This window comes from Pseudochaenichthys georgianus, chromosome 9, assembly GCF_902827115.2.
Source record: "Pseudochaenichthys georgianus chromosome 9, fPseGeo1.2, whole genome shotgun sequence".
NCBI lineage: Eukaryota > Metazoa > Chordata > Actinopteri > Perciformes > Channichthyidae > Pseudochaenichthys > Pseudochaenichthys georgianus.
Window position 1 is genome coordinate 28,599,994 of NC_047511.1, and position 26,233 is coordinate 28,626,226.

The 26,233-nt window shown below is 43.1% G+C and overlaps 1 protein-coding gene across 3 annotated transcripts in view; it reads left to right on the forward strand.

The window, feature by feature from the left end:
• The first annotated feature begins 269 nt into the window (after window positions 1-269).
• The window catches only part of LOC117452816 (bone morphogenetic protein receptor type-1B-like), an 81,025-nt gene continuing 55,061 nt past the window's right edge, over window positions 270-26,233 (forward strand). Inside the window, exon 1 of one of the 3 annotated variants that reach the window (XM_034091592.2) lies at window positions 270-466. In XM_034091592.2, the coding sequence (XP_033947483.1) occupies window positions 359-466 (108 nt within the window). In that variant the 5' untranslated portion in view covers window positions 270-358. The remainder of the gene's footprint in view (window positions 467-26,233) is intronic. The other 2 variants (XM_034091593.2, XM_071204376.1) reach the window with 2 other exon arrangements.

The window sequence follows — 26,233 nt, forward strand, 5'->3', positions numbered from 1 at the left end:
TCGTTTTGTGTGACACGAAAAAAAGGGGGAAATCGTGTTGGTGAACACGAATCAATAGAGTAAATGTTGTGACTATAACACGAAATGCCATGAGACTGGGTTGGGTGGACACACGCACACATGCGCACGTGTACACACACACACACACACACACACACACACACACACACACACACACACACACACACACACAGGAGCTTGCTCGCCCAATACTCCACTTATCTCTCTCTCTCTCTCCCTGGCTTATACCATAGGCACATACACACTCCGAGGGAGAGGCAGTGTGTGAGCTGCGGACCCTGCCGTGTGGACTTTATTGAATAGAGGAGAAGAGAGGAGCGCAGTGGCAGACTCTACCATGCCAGTGCAGGGAGAAAGGCTGAAGCGCTCTCTCTCTCTATCTCTCTCTGGAGCCGGAGTCCTCTGCTGTTGCTTGGACTGTTCTCTCTTCACGCACAAGCACAGGGTGAGTAACTGCAAAGCCTCTCTGTACTCCTCAACATAGTGGCTGTTTTTACTTAGCTTTGCTCGGAAGTTGCTCTGATGCATATCCTCAAAAATGTGTGAGATTTCCTTTTTCACCTAAACTTTCTTATTTAGTCAGTTCTTTCGTCTACTTACTGAAAACAGTATGGTTGTTTTTTCTCACATGTAGAATTGTACTTTTTGTGGAAACATGTATGGTACTTCAACAAGTTTGCATTTAAAACTTTGCTCTGCAGTGTGTTAAAGTGTCAGTTTAAGGAATCAGCTCCAAAATGTAGCAACTGGTGTAGCCATGATCCTGATCATAAGACATGTGGTTGTTTTGCATCAAGGAAATGTTTTGTTAAAGTGTAACATGTCTCCATCAGGATTTTATCAGCTCAAAAAAGGCACACATGAGATACAATCTTTTTTATTTAATTTTCCAATTGTTAAATTAAAGGGTTCAGTGTCTTGATAATAGTGAATTTGAGACTAAAGCATTTTCCAAAACACTATTATGTCATAAGCAGACACTCATGAATTTGATATCATATTGATATGGTTAGTCAAGAGGTTTTTCTACTGGCCATAGAAAACTACATTGAGTTAAATTGTAAGTTGGACTGTGACAATTGATTATTGATTTTCTTATCACTTTGAATTTCAAATGTTTACAAGTTTTATATATTGCTGGGACAATAGGTTTCATATCTTTCTGTGTATTTGCTTTATCCTTCAAACAGATAGAGAAATATATTGTCATGGAGCGACATTGTTTCCGTCAGTCGCATCAGCCGCTTGTCTGTGACCATGTTTGGTATCTGGAGTGTGATTGGCGAGGTGTTGGAGAGAGAGAGTGTCAGATTTAATAGTCTGTTATGTTTAGTGCCGTGATGTGTGTCATTAAGGTTTGACACTGCACCTCTGTTGTATTTCCAGCATTGGTTTAACTATGGCACAGAGGCTCTATAGATGATCCTGATTGATAAAAATCATTGGAGGAATTGAAACATTAGAGTGTCCTGTTATGTTCAGGTTTGGACTCTTATTTCTGAAGAGTGATGGCATCCGTGCCTATTTTTTGTTACCGTCTTTATTGTTGGTCTATTTAAAGTCATCGGAGATTGTTTCAGCTGGAGCCCTGAAGTTAAGCCAGCAGAGTCTCATACCTCATACTAAGTTTGCTATGTGCTGAGGTCATGCTGCGACCTCTGGCTGGACGTCACCCCCTCTTTCTCATCCATCTTTCCTGTCATTGTCACAGTCTTAGTCGGCTTTCCTATGGAGTCCATGCTGTGTTACCAGTTCTCATTTACTCCCTTTGCTTGCAGTTACTGTGTTAACCTTTTTAACTGAGCCTTTAAAGGAATTACATTTTGAATAACATGGACATTAAAGCATTTGCACTGCACACATGAGTACACAGGAACACAAATGTAAAAATTGCTGAGTGCTTGAGAGTCATGGTCATACTGGCTGCTCTGTGCAAGAAGCTGCAGCCACAGCTGCCCAAGAGGAAGACATATGTGAAATCTGACAAAAAGTTGGAGCTGTACCAAGTTTTGTTCTTGTTTGTGTTAAACTGCTATAAAGCCTTTTCTATTGAAACTTTAAATATAAATGAATATTGACTTCATATTTTATTAGAAAATGCACATTTGTTTCCCCCCACTTTCTATCTTTCACAAATTGTGTTGCTACAAGTGCTGCATATGGGACATATAATACATCTCCATAAGTGCAGTTTTAGTGTGAGGAGTTGGGATATGTAATGTTGTAGTTGATATAAATAACAGTTTAACATTAATTGGCTATTGTAGACTAGTAAAAGAAATGTAGCGCTCCTATTATTCAAAAGATCTGACTTAAATACTCACCAAAAACACAAATGTGTTTATCTGAGCACATATTTATTAATTCTTAACCCTATATTTTCACATTACCACCTCTGTTAATTCATACTTAAAAATAATATTGTCATGTGTTGCATTTCGCTAGATAATAGAGTCTTAAAAATGTCCAGATGATAGTGCATCATTGTCATTGTGGATGAGCACCAAGCTTGGTCTCAGCGGGAAAAAAAAAATCCAGATTTTGAAAGAAGTGATCAGCTTAGGTATTTCATTTTTGTATCACTCTCTAGATCAGGGGTCTCCAACCTTTCTCCACCTGAGAGCTACTTTGAAAAAATGAAAGTGGCCAAGAGCTACTTGCATCGCATCGCTTACATTTATTCACATAGCACTCATCAGTTGAATTAAGCTACTTTTGTGTGAAATTGCAACACCCAAAGCTTATCTAAAATCTTAACTTCACATCAAGGTCCAAGAAAACGACAATTTCTCACATATTAATATGGACAACATAGTAAGTACTTCACTGAAGATTCACACATGTCCAAGAGAAAAATACAATGTTTTCACTTCTTATTATGGCCCACATAGTAAATACATCGCCTTAATCACCACCTTGCAAGCATCTTATGGCACGTGTGTAAAATAAGTGCATTCACTCTTTTTTACAGTTAGTGAGATGACTGGCACTGCATGGAGTCCACCATACAGGGGTCTGCTGGGCCCACTTAGGTTCACTCTAATGGAGTCATTTAATGTTCATCAGTCGGTCTTGTTCTGTATTTAGATTTCATTCATGCCAGAAAAAGCTGCTTCACAAAGGTCTGTAGAACAGAGCCACATAAAGCAGACAGGTTCAGTGCTGCTTGGTGATGTTCTTATAGTTTTCTGGGTCTAAGGCTCCAGAAATGTTGTGAGTTTTGCTGAGACTTAAGCTGAACATGATTTTGGAGATTTATAACCTCCATCTCCACAGGATTGACACTGAACAGTGCAGCCATCTTTTCTTCTTCTTCGTGTTGACATGCAATTATAATAAATGAATTGTATAGGTCTAGCCTCCCTATATCTGTGTGACATTTTTCCATCCACAAAAACAAAAAACTAATACTTCTGCAGTCTAGCTGCAGCTTCTAGCAACGGTCTTCTGTTAAAAAAAAGGACACTGAATGTCTTGAATGAGGCATCACACACATGACTTGAGTCTGAACACAGCAGACAACAGGAGTATTTAAGCATTATAAAAAAAAAATAGTGCATGTGGGTGCACGCTTACATTCTCTGTCTTACTGTTGCATGAATCCCATGAATGTATGAGATTAAGTTAGCTTCATCATCTCAATCAGTGATTAAGTGAATAATAAAGTTTCTATCAGGTCACTATCAGCCTGTCACTCATTATTTTCAGGGAGGGGGCGGGGTTTGGAGGAACGGAGAGGAGACGGTGATCGCGGAAGCTTTCTTCCTGCCTTCACAAACTTTACACACGTATTTATGAACTTAAAATACTAATAGCAAGAGGACATTCATACTCTGCAATCCAAGACTTGACATGACGATAACGAGTGTTTTTCAAAAACACAAATCCTTCCATGTGTGTCTGAGCCGCAGCGACGCGGCCTGATTCAGAGCGGGTCATTCTGCCGTTGGTTCTGACTGGTGCTGCTGGAGAAAGCAGACTGCTCCGTGTGTGGTGCCGCTGTGCCGCTGTCACATCTGCTCCTTGATCTCTGCGTCACCGACACATTTGATATTCGTGTGACAGAAACAATTCTAAAATAAAAACACTTTATTGTCCGGCCGCGGCCGAAAAATCAAGAAGCAACGTTACTACGCTATAATCGATAATCGAGCGGCGAGCTACTGAAAAGCTGCCCGCGAGCTACCGGTAGCTCGCGATCGACGTGTTGGAGACCCCTGCTCTAGATGCTCCTAACAGTTAAAACAGGTTTACTGTAGCAGTTTTTAAATAGTTTAAACTTTATAGAAATAGCATTTTGCCCTGAGGTCGGGGTTAGCAACAACCTTTATTCATTGGTTGACACAAGGTTGATTGATTGGACCAGCCATATGCTCCTTCATTGGTTGACAGCAGATGATTGATTGTCCTGGCAACCAATTCAACTGTGCCTTAAAGGGCAAATGTTTGTTTTGAAAACTGTATGAAAATATAAGATGGAGCAGGTGGACAGAGAGGATTTTATTTATCAGGATTATCTGATCCTTACTTTCTCTGCCTCTCCCTGGCTGTGTTCCCACTGTTTATTTCCACTTTCCCAGCCTAAACTGCACATGGATGGTTGGTAGGGTGAATGGGAGTCTAGACTTGGTCAGCTAATGTTTCCTGGTCCTATAGCCACAGGTGAACTGGAGTCATTACAGGTCTTTAGACAGGCAGTAGACAACTATGGTGTTGTGTCTACATCAAGGTCACAGTTTGCCTTGCAGCATATTCATGACGTTGTCTCAATCAAATAAAGTACAATGTGTTCATTATTTTCAAGGAGAAATGAGAGCATTGGGAATGTGCACACTTACGCACACTCACACACACATACAGTCTCTGTGACCTTCCACCTATGCCAGGCTGCAATCTTCAATGTGAGTTCTGGGAAGTGAGGAGTGAGCGTGATAGCTTACATTTCATTGTCCTTGGTGGAAATAAGCACCGCTGTATCAGTTTTCACAGTCAAAGCTTTGCCAGTTGCTTTGCTGTTGTCACTGTTCGCTAATGAGACTCTGTTACTCTCCGCAGAATTTCAGAATTTTCAGATTTTGTTTTTATGTAAAACACTGTTTTAAGTTTGTAAAAAAGTATTTGGAAACATCTGTGTGCCTCATCTTTTCTCCCTCTCTGTCACTTAACACCTGCTTGATAAAGATGATGTTGTTTCTGATTTGCATGCCTGATTAGCACTGACCTTCGCCCACAGTGAAATGGATGCTTCTCATCATCTTAAAAAGCACTCAGTTTAGTTTATAGAGGGGGTTCTTAGCTCTCAAGAAGACATTGACAAAACTTTAATACTTGAGGAACACTGACTCAGACATTTCTAGCAGGAAATGCAGTTTTGAGAAAAGAGAAGCAGAAGGCGTGAAAGCTGAGTCAATGTATCAAACTGATGGTGGAGCGCTCTGCTCCTCAGCCTTAAAGCTTCCTGGCAGGATGTGTTGAGTTCCCTTGCTAGAAACAGATACCTTATCAGAACTACATATGCTGGCTCTGAAACTGAAACACAGCTGTAAGGCATTGCTGACTGTTTGTTAAAAACTATTTGTTGGTGTCCTGAGGTAAACCTCCAACTTAGATTTATCCTTTTTTCATCTTCCTTGTGTGACTTCTGAAATATTTTCTTCAACACAGCTGGCGCCACAAACCAGGAGTCCCTGAGTAGGGGAGGCTTAACAAGGCGGGATCCAGAAGGCTAATGTGGGGCAGGAGTTAAGGATATAAGGGCTCAGAGACAAAGCATGACATAAATATAAGTCCCTGTTATGCGATATTTGAAAAGGTCCTATGTTGTGTGTTTGAGAGGGAAAAAAGTGATCTTGAAATCTCTAAAAGGTGGAAGGTGAAGGAGGTGAGGAGGGTTTGGGACTGAGGGGTTTTACATCCTGTAATGGATACAGATTCAGTCAATTCTATACCAGTCAGATTACCGGTCTGGCCCTGACTTCTTAAGACACAGCTGGAGCAGGGGACTAACATGTCTTTGTCTGTTTGTAAGAGAGGGAGAGATAGTGGGTGAGGAAGAGAGATTTTTGAATACAATGAAAACGTTTTTTGGTCTGTTTTTGTGATGATCATTAAGAGGAAGTAACACACTCAGACGGACATCCCGGGCAAAGCAGAAGCCGAGAAGGGGGACCCGGGCGGACGGCCCGGGGGCAAGACAGAGTTCATGGTGGGGGTCTCAGGTGGACGGCCCGGGGGCAAGGCAAAGTTCATGGTGGTGGTCTCGGGCGGACGGCCCGGGGGCAAGGCAGAGTTAAAAAAGGGGCGAAGGCTACAGCGGGCAAACTCAGGGGGCAGGGCATGAGGGCGAAGGCAGCGGCTGGAAGAGTCAGGGGGCCGGGCTCGAGGGCAAAGGCCGCGGCACTCAGGGGGCCGGGCTCGAGGGCGAAGGCCGCGGCTGGGGAACCCAGGGGGCCGGGCACAAGGACGGGCAAGAAGGCGGCGACGGGACAGCTCCGGAGGATGGGCAGGAAGACGGCGTAGGCCGCGATGGGACCCCTCCATTGTCAGCTGGATCGCCAGAGCACTGGGATCGAGAGCAGGAGCTGGTGGAACCCCTTGCGGGTCAGGCGTAGACGGGACCCTGGACGGAACATGGGCTGGTGTCAGTGGGAGCCCCGACGCAGCAAGGGCTGGTGTCGACGGGACCCCAAACAGGACAGGACATGGTGTTGGCAGGAAACCTGGCGGAGTACCTGTCGACGGGACCCCCAACAGGACCCTCAACAGGACAGGATATGGTGTTGTCAGGAAACCCGGCGGAGCAGGTGTTGGCGGAACCCCCAACAGGACAGGATCAGGTGTTGGCAGGAAATCCGGTGGAACCCCCAACGAAACAGGACATGGAGTTGGCAGGACCCTCAGCGGAACCCCCAACGACACAGGACATGGAGTTGGCAGGACCCAAAGCGGAACCCCCAACGACACAGGACATGGAGTTGGCATGACCCCCGGCGAGACAGGTGTCGACTGGACCTCCAACGGCAAAGGACATAGGGTTGGCAGGACCCCCAGCAAAACAGTAGTCGGCGGGACCTCCAACGGCACAGGACATAGGGTTGGCAGGACCCCCGGCAGAAGAGTAGTCGGCGGGACCCCCGACGGGACAGGACATTGGGTAGGGACTCGAGAGGGAACTCGAGAGGAGACTCGAGAGGAGACTCGAGAGGGGACTCGAGAGGAGACTCGAGAGGGGACTCCAGAGGAGACTCGACAGGGGACTTGAGAGGGGACTCGAGAAGGGACCTGAGAAAGAACTTGAGAGGGGACCTGAGAAAGAACTTGAGAGGGGACTCGAGAGGGGACTCGAGAGGAGATTCGAGAGGGAACTCGAGAGGTGACTCGAGAGGGGACTCGAGAGGGGACTTGAGAGGGAACTTGAGAGGAGACTCGAGAGGGGACTTGAGAGGTTACTTGGTGACGCCGCCGACAGGACACGGGGAGCTGGCGTCGGCCGGAGAGCCAACAGGAGACGAGGTGCTGGAGTCGGCCGGTACGTCGTCAAGACGCGGGGAGCTAGCGTCGGCCAGAGAGCCAACAGGTGACGAGGAGCTGGAGTGGGCCGGAACGTCGACAGGACACAAGGGGCTGGAGGGGGCCGGAACGTCGACAGGACACGAGGGGCTGGAGTGGGCCGAATCACTGACATGACACAGGGGGCTCTTCTGTCAGGGTGGAGTGAAGCAGGCTGGACCCAAATGCAGATTTCACAGAAAAATTCCTTTATTCCAAGGTTAAATTGACAAAACAGAACACTACCCCGTGAACACAGTCCAAAACAAACAAGGAACGAACAATGACAGAAAGAAAAAACAGAACTTAAATACACACAAGACTAATCAAAGAAACAAGAGACAGGGGAGGAGGGAGGACAAAACACAGGGGCACAAGGTGAACACAATCGGGTAATCAGACGGGAGGGAACACAGACAGAAAGCAACAGGCAAGACAGGGGGTGAACACTTTTCAAAATAAAACAGGAAGCCAAAGACAGAAAAAGACAAGACAAAACAAAACACAGACAGATTGTGACACTTTGTTTCTTAAGTACTTAAATTGTTGTGTTTGTTGTTGTGACCTACTGTGTGTGCCGTGTGCTCTGGGCACAGAACAGTACAATGCAGTGCTGTGATGGACAAATAACAGGTGAGACGGAGTGCACTGGGACTACAGGGCTTATTGTTTTCCATGCACTTGCACACCCCCCTTATTACCAAGACACCTGGAACATTGTTTTGGATGTGGAAGGTTGATCGAGGAGAGAAACTATGCATTCTTTTTGTTTGTTACCATGGACTTTAAATAAATCACTTGAAATAATGACGTTGAAAAGGCCCTATAATTGTAGGTATTAGTTAATAACATCATAGGAAAATGAAATACAAAAAGAGAGTGAACAAAACTGCTACTTTAATAAATATTGCAGCGAAAATAAATACATTCACAGACTGTAATTTAGGGTAATGGGTGTCTGTCCAGATGCCCACTTCAAACCAAATGGCTTCGCTATAGAGACAATCATTATATGCTATGATAGGTGCCTAATGGCTTTCCAGATGGAGGTGAATGTTGAATGTGTGTGTGTGAGTATATGCGTGTATGTGTGCTTGTGACGCGCCTAGACGACAGCATGTTTGTCCAGTGAGATAGTACAGAGGAGGCCTGGAGCCCGCTGATGGGTGATATGTGACTTAGTTAATGTGAAGCTAATCATACGGAGGAGACAGTGGGACGCATACAACTATAAACACATGCACACTTACACAAACACACTCTCAAACAAAGCAGGGACTCACACACTGGTTTTCACTCATACCACACATTATGCACACATTCATAGGAATCACATTAATATCATTCCACAGGCTCTCACACACACACACACACACACACACACACACACACACACACACACACACACACACACACACACACACACACACACACACACACACACACACACACACACACACACACACACACACACACACACACACACGTGCTTTAGAAAACAAGTTATGAATGTCAGTGTTTAAATTGCTTTTGCCACTACAGTTCAGGAGTGAACAGAATATAGATTGATAGTGAAAAAGTGTCTGACATTTCTCATTCAGAAATGTCACATTCTCATTAAGCTATATAGATAGCTTAATGTTTTAAGTCAAAATAAACTTTCAAAATGTAGCTTAGCTCAGCTTAAATTATACCTCACATCATTCCTGAAATTAACTTTAGTACCAAAACCGCTTGACCTGAGTCTCTGGGCATGATGGGCTATGAACCCTGTAAACAACTTAGCAAAACAAGTATCTTAATCAGAGCATTCACTTTAATCAAGCAATTTGTGGGCATACCAATTGAACAAAGTTGAACTTGTGCACTGAATATTTGGAACCTGCTGTTTGCCCATTTAGCTATTTTTTATAGATGCCAGACTTAAATTTGACCTTTGAATAAGCATTTGATTTCAGTCAACTTTGCTTCGGAGAATACATTTGCATTAAAATGTGTAACTGATGACGTAAAAATGTTCCTCCTCATTCTGTACATCTACCCCTATTTGTGTAAGACTTAGTGTCTTTCTTTGTTTTGTATTTAACATTTGTCACTTGGAGTATTTATTTAAGGAAATTCTGTATGGGGGTTATTCCCTATCTTTATTCAAGAGCGTGGTGCTCAAACTGTACGCTTGCACTCAGATATATTGCTGTTTACAGATTTGTTCTCCTCTCAGATTTATTCTGTGCGCACTCGAAACTTTTGTGCAACAATCCTGTCAAAATCCCTCAACCACTAGGAGGCCAGGTGTCCTTGCGGGTGCGTTCGCTTTACTTATTACAGCGTCCCGTAAGGGCGGTTACTCTTTGGTTTATAAACTCCCGCCCTCCACGGCTTTATAACATAGCATGTACTTCACTTGTTTGATTTACAACTTTTTGGGGGGGGGGGAAGCACAGTTAGTATATATATACCAGCACCTTACATAATAGCTACGTTCAGTGGCGTACTGGGACTAAAAATCAGCCCGGGAATCTCGACCGGCCCTCGTTATCGCTAGTAAATTGTCAACGGGGGGAGGGGGGATTGCTTGTGAATTTTCCGACCGGCCCACTTCTTTCTCCAGACTGTTGTTCTGCTCCAGCACTGTTGTGCTACGGCTTGGTTCGGCCCGACACGAAGTTTTTATTATTAAATAATGATGTTCAAAATAAAATAGTCCCTCCGTTGCCTTCTGCACAAAACATAGTGCGAGGTGGTTGCTATGCAACAACAATAACAGCTAGAGAACATAATTTAGACAGACAGCATTGTCGTCGTTTAGGTGCTTTTTTTTTCTGGAGATAGGCACTTCTCAATCCACTCCTCCATAGTAAGGCCACCCCGGAGGTCGAAGTTAACCTTAAATGTTTCCATCTTAAGCTTTGTTAGTTAGCCTAGTTCAGCGCCATATAGACTGATCTATCTAATATGGCGCTGGCCTAGTTAGTTAGTTTCGTAACGGACGTAATGTAACAGTTGTAATGGTTCTCAGACGCGGAGGGATACTAATTTGTGAAAAGTAACTACAATTATACCCGGAATATACGCTCATTATATCACGGCTAAGAAACATCAGATTGCTTGATTTGACTTGTCCGTTTTATAAACATATACTAACTGTGCTTACCCCCCCACAAAAAAAATGTGTACAGCGAAGTGAAGTACATGTTATGTTATAAATCCGTGGAGGGCGGGGGTTTATAAACCAAAGAGTAACCGCCCCTTACGGGACAATGTAATAAGTAAAGCCAACACACCCGCAAGGACACCAGGCCTCCTATTGGTTGAGGGATTTTGACAGGATTGTTGCACAAAAGTTTCGAGCGCGCACAGAATAAATCTGGGAGCAGAACAAATCTGTAAGCAGCAATATATCTGAGTGCAAGCGTACAGTTTGAGCAAATCTAAGTGCAAGCAGGCACTATTTGAGTGCGAGGACAGGGTTTGAGGGAAATAAATACATAAAGTATGCTCTCAAATTTAAATACCACGCTCTTGAATAAAGATAGGGAATAACCCCCAAAATTCTGCAGTTGATGTTTGTTTCAAGGAGGGCAATTTCTTAGCCTGCCAGCAAAAAAAGAGTGTATATTATGTGTTCCTGCATGTTGTGTTGACCATGTGAAGAGCAACCATATATAAAAGAGAATACTTTTGGGTCATTTAGCAGCCTAATTTTAAAACAAACTTCAGTTTTTCACTTATCTTATAAATGTGTAATATAGACATGTTTGATAGATTTCTGTACATGTGTGAGAAAAGAGAAAGTCTTTTAGATTTACTGTAAAAAAAAAAGCATTAAAGCATTTCATAGTTGTTCTGTCTTCCTTGTTTTGTATCAGTTTGGCTTTTAATTTAATTCCCAGACACATGTGCTCACACAAAAAAGGTGACATCATGACTAGACTTCTGGGTGGTACCCCGTTTCTTCTGAACGACTGCATCTAGCAAAAATGCAGAGTCTTCTACCAAGCTATCATACTCCATTTTCAAAACTTGTGAGTGTGTCAGTGTGTTTTCTGTTGCTCTGTTATATCCACAGTGTGAATTCTTAAACTTGCGTTGTCACATTTGCCATGGCCAACCATCGACTTGGCATGTGTGTTGCTATTGTTTATCAGTTCATAGAGGTGAATTTTGCATACCACCATGATGGAACAATTGGTCATATGATGATATCACGGGATTAGAATATAATATATAATATTAAATAGCTGCCAAGTTTGAATGGACTTTGATGGTGTGTGTATTGTAACTTAACACTATGTATCACTCTGGGATGGGTGTGCATCATAGTCTAAGTATGCTGTTTTTAGTGCATAAACCAGATTTACATTATGCAGTATAAAGCTTAGTAGGCATATCACTTTTTTCACGTCTGATTAGAGTGCAGTTTTATCAATCATCTGCCAGTCGGTCAGGCCACTATTTGTACACTTAGTTAATGTGTTGTTGTTTTGTTTGCGAGACATTTCATTTCAGTTGTCATTCGAAACCACATGTTGAAGGCTGTGGGTCAAATGTATAATTTGTGGTTTGGATAAACTTGTTTGAATATGTTGTAGTACACGTTCTTGCATATTAACAAGGGGAAAAGAACAGGCTTTCAGACGGCAAAATAATTAGCACCCAGAAAACCACTAATGGAACTAATTGGAAAAGTTCATTCACAGTTCATTTCATATCAGTAATTGCTACTGCGGTTGATGCAGATGTTAAATGTGTTTGTGTGGGGAAATTGGAGAGCTTCATGATACCAGTTTTGGTTATTATTGTGCCATACTAGAGCACATAGAATAAACCCAGAGGGGCAAAACATATTCATAAACAACACTGGTTATTAAAACCTCCTTCACATTGGCTTTGTTGACTCAGTAAATATCAAATATGTTTCTTAGTGACACTTTCCTTCTACTTTGATAAATATGTTATGTTATATCTTGTATTCTTTTTGAAGATTATATCTTAAGTTTAAATATTTAAAACAAAATATTTAAGATGTGTCAAACAAGTGTACTGTATGTGTTGCATTACTCAATTGCATTGCTTATAGTAAAGCATTCCTTTTTGACATACACATCTGTGCAACCCAGTCTCACAAAAAAACGTGTAATAACTACGTTGGTCCACAACGTAGGACGTAGTATTTCTACGAAAACGCCTCTGAAATTGTAGGATCCCTACGTTTTTTTTTCACCATTCATTCCAATGGCTGGCGTCTATGTCACGTGATCTTCACATTTCTCCCTGCAGAAAAAAAAAAACATGGCCGAACTTCGTTTTATTCTCGGTGTAAAATGCCTATTTAAAGTTACTTTGGCCATTAAAATGCGTTTTGATGTCATTTGATGCGAGAAATATGAGTTGTTATTTCAGATTATGTGTGCAGTGGATGTACATGATCTTTAGTTTGCTAGTTATTACGAAGATTACTTCAGGAAATGGTGTCTATACAACGTTTTCATTGTTACCAAGGTGGTTGCTAGGGACGCTGCTATCGATATTATTTCTGTTATGTTGTGTAACTGTTTAATGGTGTTATCTTTATTGCTACCCCCTTCCCCGTCAAAGTATAGTGTTGGTCCACAGCGCAAACATATTAGTTTAACAAAATCCGCATCTAAAATGGTGCAGAAACGTTATTTTCCCCTGTACAATTCCAGTCTCACATCTCACAGCACATCGTCATTAACATATACCGGAAACAGACCGAAAACACTTTATTCCGAGTGTACTTGCTTTTCTCTTTGAAAGTCATCACATAACGGCATTGTAATACACGGTTCGGCTGCATTAAATATTACATATCTGCCGTAGTTCGGTATTTATAGAGCCCTGATGAGAAGACTTCTAGACAAACATGAGGAACTGCCGCCAACACTGGAAACGTGACGTGGATCATAAATATATCAACAATTAAACAACATCTTACATTTCTTTTCACACAATGCGTCTCCTTGCAGTATCAACACTAATTCGGCTGACTTTTATATTTGATCCAATTGGTAGATAGGCTGTATTTACACCATAAAGGTGCACAGCTGATATAAAGGGACACCTAGTGGTTAAAGCATGTTATTGAATTTCATTATTTTTATTATTAGATATTAATAGAATCCCTATAAAGTATGTTCATTACTCGTTATTCTCTACTAATAGTTAAGTAAAGACTGTATATAATAACTATTTTGCACATCCCTTTCAAGATTTCAAGATTTTCTAAGGTTTATTGACATATCATATAGGCCTACACAACTATGGTGTAGTTATGCAATGAATGAAAAACTTGGGTTGCAGGTTCCTCAACAGTGCATTACAAGACATCTATCAATATTTGTGCATACCTCCAGCAATGTTAACTATGTTGAAGCACTTATTTTAACTGATATTATACATATGTATTATACTCTTATAAGATGTATGTAGATAGTATAAGAAATTTGCAGAATATGACAATTTAATGGTGGAGGTACACATATTGAAAGATGTCTTGTGATGCACTGAGGAACCTGTGACCAAAGTTTTTCATCTCCGACCTTGTCAGGTATTGAACAATCAATAAATAAAGAACACAGAATTATTAAATATAAAACACATAATTTGTGTGATTATACTAAATGATTTACAAATAAACACCACTGCATATTTACAACTATACACATGCTGATGTAACGCAAATGTTTCCAACTTGGGATCAATAAAGTATATCTCTTCCCGACGCGGTGGACCCGTTCAAATCCAGTTTTGGACAGTCTGCCGTGGTTCCATCCCATTTCAAGTGCTGTTCGACGCTCTGCACACTCACACAATCACAGAGCTTGAGGACTATCACAGGGTTTGTCAAGCGAAGCGGAGAGAATACTTACTTCCGGGTGTAATATTCTGTAAAGCAAATGAGCTGCTCCGACCCTCGGTCCTGACGGACTCCAACTTGTGTTTATTAATCAAACAAATAAATAAATAAATAATTATGTGTTATTGTTGAGTAAATGGAGAATTGCACAGGGGAAAATAACGTAATAAATAAATAAATAATATTGTGGTGATTGACATTATTCACCCACGGATCTATGGGTTAGGGTATTGTTCTTCACGGACATTTTAGTGAGCCGGACTTCCTCTCTCCGCCGGTCTTCGCTTCCCGGGCATGAAGGTACAAGCTGTCTAGCTTGTACCTTTGATACCCCGCCTCCGACTCCCATCTCTCGGCACCACACTATGCCACAATTTTAGATGCGGATTTTGTTAAACTAATACGTTTGCACTGTGGACCAACAATATACATTGACGGGGAAGTGGGTAGCAATAAAGATAAACACAATTTTACCCAACATAACAGAAATAATATCGATAGCAGGGTCCCTAGCAACCACCTTGGTAACAATGAAAACGTTGTATAGACACAATTTCTTGAAGTAATCTTCGTAACGGCCCGTCTACACTACAGCGTCGAAAGCTCCAATCTGCTCCAATCTGCCCATTCACTTTCAATGGGGTGACGTCACGTAGCCGCGCTTTTTCGCCGAACTGAATTGTGGGTAGCAGAGCGAGGCGTCTCAGTTGAACAATGTTCAACTTCTGTCGCCTGAGACGCCGGAGTAGCCAGCGCCAGCCAATCAAATCCCCTTTCCCAAAATCTGACAGCTGAAGCCGTAGCCAATCAAACCGCGTCTAAGCTGGGAGAGATATCCCGCCGTTCATTTCTATATTTCAAAAAAAGTCGGAGGAGAAACTAACTATCGCCGTAGCGAATCACCCGGTTTTGTATGACCAGACCCTCTTCACCTACCGGGATACAAACCGGAGGAACCAGGCATGGAGGGAGGTGGCAGAGACAGTGGGGGAAACTGGTAGGTTTTCGCCTGTTTGGGGAGTTTATATATATATTGCTCCCATACAATCCCCGGGGTTTTTTGCTTTGTATGTCGGGGGTGGGAGATTCATGTGATTGGTTGTTGGCCGTGTTGCTTGAATAAAATCCCCAAGCTCCAGACACGCCCAGCTACAAGCTATTTTTGGAGCTGTAGTGTGGACGCTCCGTAATAACTAGCAAACTAAAGATCATGTACATCCACTGCACACATAATCTGAAATAACAACTCATATTTCTCGCATCAAATGACATCAAAAGGCATTTTAATCGCCAAACTAACCTTAAAATAGGCATTTTCCACCGAGAATACAACGAATGTCGGCCGTGTTTTTTTTTTCTGCAGGGACAAATGTGAAGATCACGTGACATAGACGCCAGCCATTGGAATGAATGGTGAAAAAAAACGTAGGGATCTTACAATTTCAGAGGCGTTTATGTAGAAATACTACGTCCTACGTTGTGGACCAACGTAGTTATTACACGTTTTTTTATGAGACTGGGTTGATCTGTCTGACGGAGGAGAAGAGCTGCTGCTTAAAGGATCTGCCGGAGAACTCCGAAGCATCCGGTCGCTTCATTAGTCGTCCATAGGAATAGTTTGAAAAGAGGTGTAGGAGGACATTTTCCATCTCTTCTACAATTATTTTGACATGCATTTCAGATTTACTGAACATCTGATATTTGAAACAAATACATTTTATAAGCCAGTTATTTTTGCCTCAATGTACTGATTTGGAATGAAATTGTAATAGTGTTCAGTAGGAGTTCATACAATAGCCAAAAACCTCCACCACATCCCATGTAATGTTATATTTTATTTATATATAAATCATGATAAATATTTAGAAATGCAATAGTATTATACCTAAATGAAACAGAAGGGGATCTGGATCCTATAAACCTATTACCATAGCATAGACAAGTACGTTTTAAGAAAAGTCATGATATAGCTTAATCTCCATTTTCTGTGCACTACTTTGCCAAAGTATAGTGTGCATGGCTTTATATCCTTATGACTAATGAGATGTAGTTTGTATTATGTATTCAGATCAGAAGAAGCCAGATTTTAATTATTGGTTACAGAATCACAGCCACAGCCTACGGATCCAGCCCGATGGCCAGTGTCTTTGAATTGATACAAGCTGTTTTGTGATGAGTAGCAGCCCACAGGTGGCCATGAGAAGGAGCTTTTGATGAAGGGACCAGCTGGTATTCTTTCTCTTATTTTCTTTGCTTTGCTCTCTCACACCTCCTTCAGGACCGTTTCATCATTTCCTTGTATTCCAGAGGGAATGCTGAGGGCCTTCTGTAACGAACCTAGAGTTCCGGTACCCTTGTGTACCTGTCACTCATCCCCATGCAAGGACACACACACACACACACACACACACACACACACACACACACACACACACACACACACACACACACACACACACACACACACATACCTGGTCGCAGCATAAAGCTGGCAGATGTCAGCTGTATAGCCAGAGACTTGCACTGGCTCATTACTGCATCATTCATCAGTGTGACATAATGAAGGAATGCTTGAAGAGCTGTTGATGATGATGTTGGAGGATAGAATAGATGAATGAAGCTCCAACAGCTTCTCTCATCTCTCCTTTCACTGGTTTTGTTACGCGGTTTACATCGCTTCTATCCTTTGTATAGTTCCTTGGTGGTCGGTCTCAGTCCTGGTTGCTGATTCACTGATTTTTAAGACGCAAGTTATTATTTTAACTTTGTTCTTCTGAAAGGACTGATTTACAAAAGGAGGATTGCTTTTTTGATTGATTAAATGAGTAGTTCATAACAATCAAGCAGTTTCAGTTGTTATATGTCTACTTGAGCTTGAAGCAGCTTTTAGTTTTAGGTGAGTGAATTAATAAAGAGATGTTAAAATGTGGGAGAAGAAAGACACATGATGTTTTAATATGTCTGTTTTAAAGATATACTGCATCTTTTGAACGTTGTAAATGAAAAGGACGATGGAGGGATAACTTCTTATTTTTTCTATGAGCCAGAGACTGCGAAACCCGGGACGTTTTCTTGCTTTGATAACCGTGTCAATTAGTGCAACCTCTTAATCCGACTTTGGCAGGAATAGAAGTGTAAGGGAATCTGTCTGATCTTTTTTCCTCCAATATTATTAGAATAGTAATAAAGTAGTAAAAGAGAGAGCTTTGTCACAGGACTCGAAGGCAGAACATATTTGAATATCAAAGTAAGTTCAGTCAAAACAGCCAAAGAGTTGACCTTCACTTCCCAGCATTCAGCTTCCAGATCACAAAGCAGGGTTCATTAAGACATTCCTGTACATGTGGGATGGCTCGGCGCATCTCAGCATTGACAGGAAGAAGAACATGGAGATAAGACCAGCGCTGAAAGTACATGGAAGTCTAGAGAGAGAGTCGGAGCCAAAACCTTTCACCTTCCATGTATCTTTCTCTGTACCGACATGCCTGTCAAACACCAGCTAGATGAACTACTACTTAGAGGAAAGAAGGGGGCAGGAAGGGAGCCGTGTTGTCAAATGAGTGTGTCTTAAGTGGAAGCGGGGGGGGGGGGGGGGGGGGGGCGGGTCGTGTTACATGGGCTCGCTGAATGTTTTTTTTTTTCTAGGCCTTGTTTGACATGGCCAGGATAACTAATGAATATGTTCCCTCTCTCTCGGTTTCCCCACGTCCTTTGTCTGTCTATCTTTCTCTTTATTCTCCTATCTTCATCTTTCCATCTTATGCACAATCTCAATCTCTCCTTCACTTATATCCCCTCTATCTATCTAAATATCTGTCTTCCTTCTTTCTTTCTGCATTCAAGTTTTTACAAAGTGGCATCTGTTGGAGAGAGGCCTTTTAGCTTTTGGGGGTTTGTGAGGCCACGGTTGTTAATTGTGTGTTTACAGTGGCCCCTATATCCTGCCATCAAGCCTGAAAAAGCCTATAAGGGAGACCTGAAAGCTCACACTGGCATCTGAAAGGCCATTTTAGTGAAAGAGCTTAAAACAATTATAGTGTCAGTGAAGTGCCTAAACATTCGGCCAGTTTCAGAGCACTAGTAGTTTGACTTTCTGCCTGTTTTGACGTTGGTGGTACTTAGTGAGGTTTGGACTGGAGCCCCATTGGTCAGTGCTCGTTGAGTTGCACCTTACGGCCAAGACGAGACCACAGGGGAAATATTTTCTAAGACCTCAAGTTTACCCTACTATTCCTTTAATTGCATTACCAATGGCCTCTCAAACCATCCAATAATACATTATAAAAGGATGCCTTATCTCTCTATCTAGTTGTTTTTAAAGTACGCACTTTTCCTCTTGGTCAAAATCTATGTGATTTTTCACATATAATTCTCACCTCCATGGAGGCACTCTTCTTTCTTGAAGAAAAGCTTTGGATAACATGCAAGACCGGCGCCTTCTTGTTTTCTAAAACAGCAGAATATTTGACCTTGGTCTTCTCTGCAGACAGATTGTAAAAATCATCACCCCAGGATCAACTGTCGCTGTACTATTTAGTTTTTTCAAAGAATAACGAGAATCAAGAACATTTCTGTAATCTGTTGTTGGTTTTAAATCAGATAATCAAATACGTTTTGTGTTAGACACCTCACCTTTTACATTCAGTGCAAGTAGAATTAATACATAAAACATTCTGCTCGGCAGTGGGAATTCCGTTTTTCTTTCTCTCCTGTTTGATCTCTTTCCCACTGTGTCACACACACACACACACACACACACACACACACACACACACACACACACACACACACACACACACACACACACACACACACACACACACACACACACACACACACACACACACACACACACACACACACACACACACACACACACACACACACACACACACACACACACACACACACACACACACACACACACACACACACACACACACACACACACACACCTTGCGTTTTGAAGACTGATAAATCCGAAATGGATGAACAAACTTTGCAGCCCAGTTTCCCAGCTTTGCAGTCTATCCACGGGTATGCCTCTTGTTTCCTCCGCCACATCTCCTCCGTACATACCTCTGGGAAAGGTGAGCTTGAGCTAGCCAGGGGAACGTTGCTAGCGCAGCTAACGTGCACGTTAGCTAGCATTATTATTATAAAAAATGTTTGCCTGCCATTATAGAGCTTTTCGTTAGCGTTCTTGAGGGAAAGAGCTGCCGCAAAATCGTAAAATCGGCGGGCGGTAAACTGGCCGTGGGTGTGTCACTGACACACCCCCAGCTTGCCGCGGGGTCACGAGCGTGATGACGAATCGTTTTTATTTTGTATTATAATTACTGTGAAATGTATTATGTTTTTGTCATTATTACAACAAATACACACTCGCAACTGATAAGACTGGCAATGATTTTATATGTATTGGACTATTAAAAAAAAGATCATGCTCCAAATAAGTGAGGCGTACCCCCGCGTCCAACGCCCACTACACCACTGCACACACACACGCACACGCACACGTAGCCAGGGATCCCAGGTGCAGGATGGATGTGAAAGGCTTTGTGTTTTGTCAACAGCACAGCAGCACCTCACATGACTATCCAGTGGACTCACGCAGGGAGGAGAGGGCAAAGGAAGAGGACGATGAGAAGGGAAAAGGAGGTGGGGTTTAAGAAGATAGTTTGGGAGATTTGGGAATAAGATGGAGTAAAAAATATGTGAAAAAGGGAAAAGGGATATATGCAACAGAGAGGGGAGAATTAAAAAAGATAAAGGACAAAGAAGAAAAGGGGCATCGAGTGAGACACAAAGTGAGTGAGTATTCAGGAGCAGGATGGAGTAAGTGATGGGAGGGAGGGGGAGTGAGAGAAAGGGTGGAAAAGGCCAGTGACCTCTGCTCCGTCCCCTCTGTGCTGCTAAACTGCCCACCAGTTCCCCGCAGCTCTGTCACTTCTCGTTTGTTAATCCCCCTTTCTTCTACCCCTCCTACCCTTCCTCGCTCCCTTTCTCTCAAATCGGTCAATTGTTAATGTGACCCCTTTAAACCCTACCATCCCTCTCTTGCAGTATTGTCAACAAATTATCAGTTTGTACAAGAGAGACATTTAGAAAGGGCAGTGCTGGATGACGAATGTCTATGCTCGTTTAAAAGTGTCTGCTAGTTTTTGTCGTGAAAGTTTTCCTTTTGCAAAAGAAAACCTAGTAATCAGCATATTATGAAGCTACAGTAGTTTTTGCTGTGTCCGATAAGATTAGGATGGACCACTTTATATAACGTTTTAATTTTAATACTGCACACATCCTCACTGGTGAAATTAACTCAACATGAAAGAGATGATGAGAAAAACCATCCAAAAGACAGCCCTTTTCCTTGGGCCTTAGTCACTGAAGTCAAAGTGGTCGTGGAAGCTTTTGGTGAATACAAATCAATAATGTAAGAAAAAACAAGTGCATCACATCAACACATAAGATATCAGTGACCGTGAAGTAAATCGACAGAGACATTTGTGCCACACGTGAAAATGCTTGGTGCGTAGCAATTTGCGTATCTGTGTCTTTATGCTTCAGTCCATTAGGTTGCATTTGGCGTTTATCCCTAGAGTTCATTGATGTTTTGTAAAACATCAAACGTTTTGACTGACACTGCATAACAACCCTGAACATTTTTCGCACATATAAGTGTCCATCTATTGAATAGATGGACACTTATGGTGAAGAAGACAGGATCAGTTAAAAGTAAATTAAATGGGGCGAAGCCTGCGAGCTAGTTCAGGCAGTCAACTCGAGCACTTATGCTGCATTCATACATAACGCCCCCTTGCCGCTCTACAACCAACCAAACAGAGTCTCCTTAATATGCCGCTCTATTTAACCTGCCAGATCTCTCTCCATGCATTGCTTGCTGCTGCTATTGCTGCAGCTACGTCGCTACTGCTTGCTGCGTTCACTTGCTATTGCTGCGTTCATTTGCTATTGCTGCGGTCATGTTCGTGCTGCTGTGTTTCATGTTGCTGCTGCTTGCCTGCCGGTGCTGTCCTTGCAAATGTCTATTGCAATCTCCGACTCCGGAACCGAATCATCATACGCAAGAAGCCGTAAGAAATGCCTCATTCCCGAAACACAGGCTAGCTCAGAGCATGGTTCAGACGCCGCTGGAACGAGCCACAGCTCCCGCACGACACACATTCAGGTGTCCCTTCCGTCCTCATCTGGAGTAACTTTTAATATCCTTTGGGCCAGAGGAAGTCCCGAGTTCTACGCCAGCTCTGGTAACAACCCTTCTCTTGTGTGTCAGCTAAGAGTCGCACTGTCTCTCGGTCGGTGGGTATTTAAACACCAAAAAAGGCAGGAGCAAGCTGACTCCTGCATTCCCAAAATACCTGCCATCCTGTCCTACCTTCTCGAAGTAAAATCAGCGCTTGAAGCCTTTAATTGCACGATATATTCCCGTGAACAAACTCGATTTCCTCTACCTGCAATGTAAACAAATGTTTCTACTTCCGCGTTCAACCACGTTGTGCCGCTGACGTCACACTGCCGGGGAGTCTGGGGATTGGAGTCCCAGATCCAGCCACGAGTTCTTGCTTCCTGACAGGTATATAATACTATTCTGCATAAGCAATGTTTTATTGAAATATTTGGCCTGCAGTAGGTCATATTTGAGGCAATTATACAGAAGTTGATTGTATATAAGTATTTATACTAGGCCTACTATAAATCAATGAAATTAAAAACGGAAATAAATTAATAATTTCCATCACGTGAATATGAAGGGAAGCTCGATATATTTTTGACCATCATTTTAGACTTCAATCTCCAACAGTGTCTTTTCTATGAATACCATGAATCATTCTCTGCCAAGCGGCCATGTACATTTAATCACCTACCAAAGAAGAGTTTTTCCTCACAGGAATTAAGCTCTACCTGCAATATCTGCCCCTCGCTGGGTGTGCCTCAGGAGGCTTCATGCTGCAAATCGTTTCCAAGCTCTTCCTAATCACAGATGTTCGTCAAATTACCTTATCACAGGCTTAAATCAAGGTTTCTTAGCAAGTTATGCTGGCTCCCAGGGACCCATGTCTGTTGAAACCTGCACTCAAGACTGAAGTTTGCACTGAAGGAGCCAGAAGTATTACACGTGCTGCTATTTAAACGTTTAAAAACACAACAGGCCCCTAGCCTAGTGCTAGGAGGAATTATTCTAGCAACGTTTCTTTATTGAGCCGTTCCTCACAATTATTCTGTTAAGAGTATTAACTACTAAAATTGTTCCCGTTTCTTTGCTCTGTAGATGACATGGCAGGGAAAGCAGACATCCCATATGCCTTCTGTGGCATATATATTTTAAGGTTTTACAATCAAATGTGCATTTGGTTGCCATAGTAGCCCACGTTTCTTTGACACCAGAAGCATTATGCTGGATTCTCTACGACACATATACATTGTCATCTCATTTAGAAACACCGGAAAAGTCTGCGAGAGTGTGATTTGAGCTTAAGAAGCAGTCCTGAAGAACCATCATCGCAGGGGAAAAAAAAAATATATATATATTTCGTCGAGCAGATTGTCTGTGTCAAGGTAACCGGTAATTGTTTGAGCAACACATCCGAACCTTTGCAGGGGATGCCCACTGCGGGTGGCAGAACAGACCTGAATCCAGTAGACTTCTCAGAATGACTAGAGATCTTCTCATAGTCCAAAACAGTTAACAGGCACAGCAGAATCCCGATATGGGCCATTTTCCCAGACCAGCAGACAGTATCCGTGATGTTCCTGGAGCAAATCAGCACAGCAGCAAAGGACAGGCGAAAACAGCAGCGTGGAAGTGCTCCGGTCCCTCCGTGGTATCCCCGGGGTGAAAGCAGGCTCTGCAACAGCAGAACCAGGACAGGTGGAAAGCAGGCCCCAGCGGTGGTAAAATCCTCCTCCGTACAGCAGCACACGCCCGGTGGAAGCAGGCCAAGCCCGAAGCGTGGATCCACTCCGTCTCTCCGCGACGACTCCGAGGTAAAAACCTCTCCAGTACAGCCGTATTCTACAGGTGGGAGCAGGCCTCCGTAGATCGCAGATCGCAGGGAGCAACAGGTGGAGCTGCTCCGTCTCTTCGCTCCGTCTCCGGAGGTAAAACACCTCAGTACAGCCGGCCTCGGCAGATCGCAGACAACTAAAACTACTACTTGTATAAGCAGGGATGGCTAAAAGTTTGTAAGCAGGAGAGCTAGATGCTGCCAGATGCTAACAGGTAGTGCGAGCCTGTAGAAATTGCGACTGCCTCCAATGACGTGATGACCTTAAGGCACCATAGTCTTAGGTCACGTTCACACCTGCTTGGTTAGTACTATTGAATCGGTCCCTGTAACGTTAACCCCTTGATGCGGTTCGTTGGATTGCTGTGGAAGCAGTCCGATACCTCTGCTCCGCCTAAAAGAGGTGGTCTCGGGTCGCTCGCTAGTAAACTCTGGAGAGGTTCATTGCTGGTGTGACGCAGTCCGCATCAAAACATGGACAACAACTATTTGCGCGTCATCGCTTGTTTTGCTATCTATGCTGTGAACATACAGTAACCTATAGGGTCATGCATTCTTTCTGGTGACTGCTTACCTCACTGGTCCCCTGTGTACAGAGAAAAGGCAGTGGTACAATTTCATCAGAGCCACCTGTCATCGGTGAAACCTCCTCACTGCATAACGTCTCATTATGTGTTATAATGTTTTTAATGCACGTTGTCTGATTTATAATCCTATGCGCCGGCCGCATAGTCTGTTGATGCACTCTCCAGATTAACAGCAGTATGAAAATAACCTGCCAATGCTCCATGATGCAGGCTACTGTAGGAATTGCTGGGATCTGCATTTTATCCGCTTAATGTCCCGCCAATTGTTGAAAAAGCATCTCCGTACAATGACTTTAGTTTACAGTTCATAGTCTGTTTGAGGTTGCCTGGGTGAACGCAAACCCAACCTTCTGCAAATGAAACGATGTAATACACTTGCGTCTGGTGTAAAGACGCGGACTATTCAGCATGAATGCAATCTTAGAGATGGCTATTGCTCAGATCTTTGGTCCTTAGCCCCTCTGCGACGAGTGGAAGGTTATGTTCATTCTTTTATAATGACCTTGCGGTGTCCTCAGATCCTCTCTAGTTACTTACAGATGCTGCGCCTTCTGCTGGTTCGGGGGATTTCACAATGCAGTGGTTTGCCCCACCAGCTTGCCATGCCCTCGTTCAACCAAATGACTCTGGATCTACACGTCAAGCCCCTCAAGGATTTCCCATATTCTGCCTCCAACCAAGAGCATGATTCAAAGCATACAATTCAGCTTGGTACTTTATCTTCTTCTGTCCCAACCTCCTCTGTGTACTTATGCAATAGATATAATAGTTGTTCATGCATTAATTGTATTTTCATTCGAATCCTGCAATCTTCAAGTGCTAAGTATTAAGCCACGCTCGAGTTCATTAATTTGCTCCTCAAGGGCCTTAAGAAGGCACGTCCTCCACGCAATGATAAAGACTGCCTCTTAACTTCGCACCCGTGCAAAGGTTAATGTATAAGTTCAGGCAAAGGGGTTTCACTATACATTGATAAACGTCAGATGCAGTTGTTACAGCTTTCTATTGGTTTCTCAGGTGGCGAATATACACAGACCTCTCACCTTTTAATCCTCAGCATAATCTCTCCCTTACTGAATTAACTTTGGAGATCAAATATACACATTTTTTTTAAACATTCAATGTCTGACATTTCTGATTGGGGAGTCAAGGATCCCCGAATAATCATTGCTAAAACTAACACTGTTTTCTTTGTCCTTTATCTTCCATGCTGAACTTCTCGCATCATTGCCCTCTGACACATGCGTCGGCACCCATGTGTATTCGATGGCTGCAAACCCAACGACGAGGGTTCTCCTCCAAGCTGCGTGATCTCTGCCTAAGCTGCGACCTGCCCCAGATCGCTATTCCCACTGTTTAAGAATCTGCACAGCCACAACCGCAGCTCTATATCCGCCTACCTCAACCCTGAGTATCCTGGGCCGTCGATCATCTTCTGCCCACCAGCGCTATATCATGCCTCACATGAATGAGATCCTTTCAGCACAAACAACCATGAGCTCTTGCACTACTCGATGATGAGTAACGTTCAAAGATGTATATCTGTAGAATCCTGTTATTGCATACCAGGTGGTTGCTGGGTTAGATTATATTTATTTCATTATAGTATATTCCCCTCATAGCTGCATGCTTGGGGGGGAAAGCTCATTGTCGCTGCCTCAAAGACCTAGACACGGCAGTCTTGATAGGTAGTATATTCCCCTCAAAGCCGCGGTGCTGGGGGGGGGGTCGGCACTGGTCACTTCCAGGCCTACACATAGCAGTCTCGCTAGGTAGTATATTCCCCTCAAAGCCGCGGTGCTTAAGGGGGATGGCTTTTCAGGCTGTTCCCGGGCCTTCACATAGCAGTTTCATTAGGTAGCATATATAGGTAGTATATTCCTCTCAAAGCCGCTGTGCTCAGGGAAGAATCGGCTCTGGGCTATTCCTCAGGCCTACACATAGCAGTCTCACTTGGTAGTATATTCCCCTTAAAGCCGCTGTGCTTAGGGGGAATGGCCACATGGCAGCTCGCCAGGCCCTCTACTTATCATTCTCACATCACCAGCGTCAGGCTCGGGCTACGCAGTTTTGGGGGATAGTATCTAATCTCCACGCAGTTTTGGGGGTTAGTTATTTAATCATCACTCATCGTGCTATGTATATCTATGGAGTGATGATGCCCGAGCCTA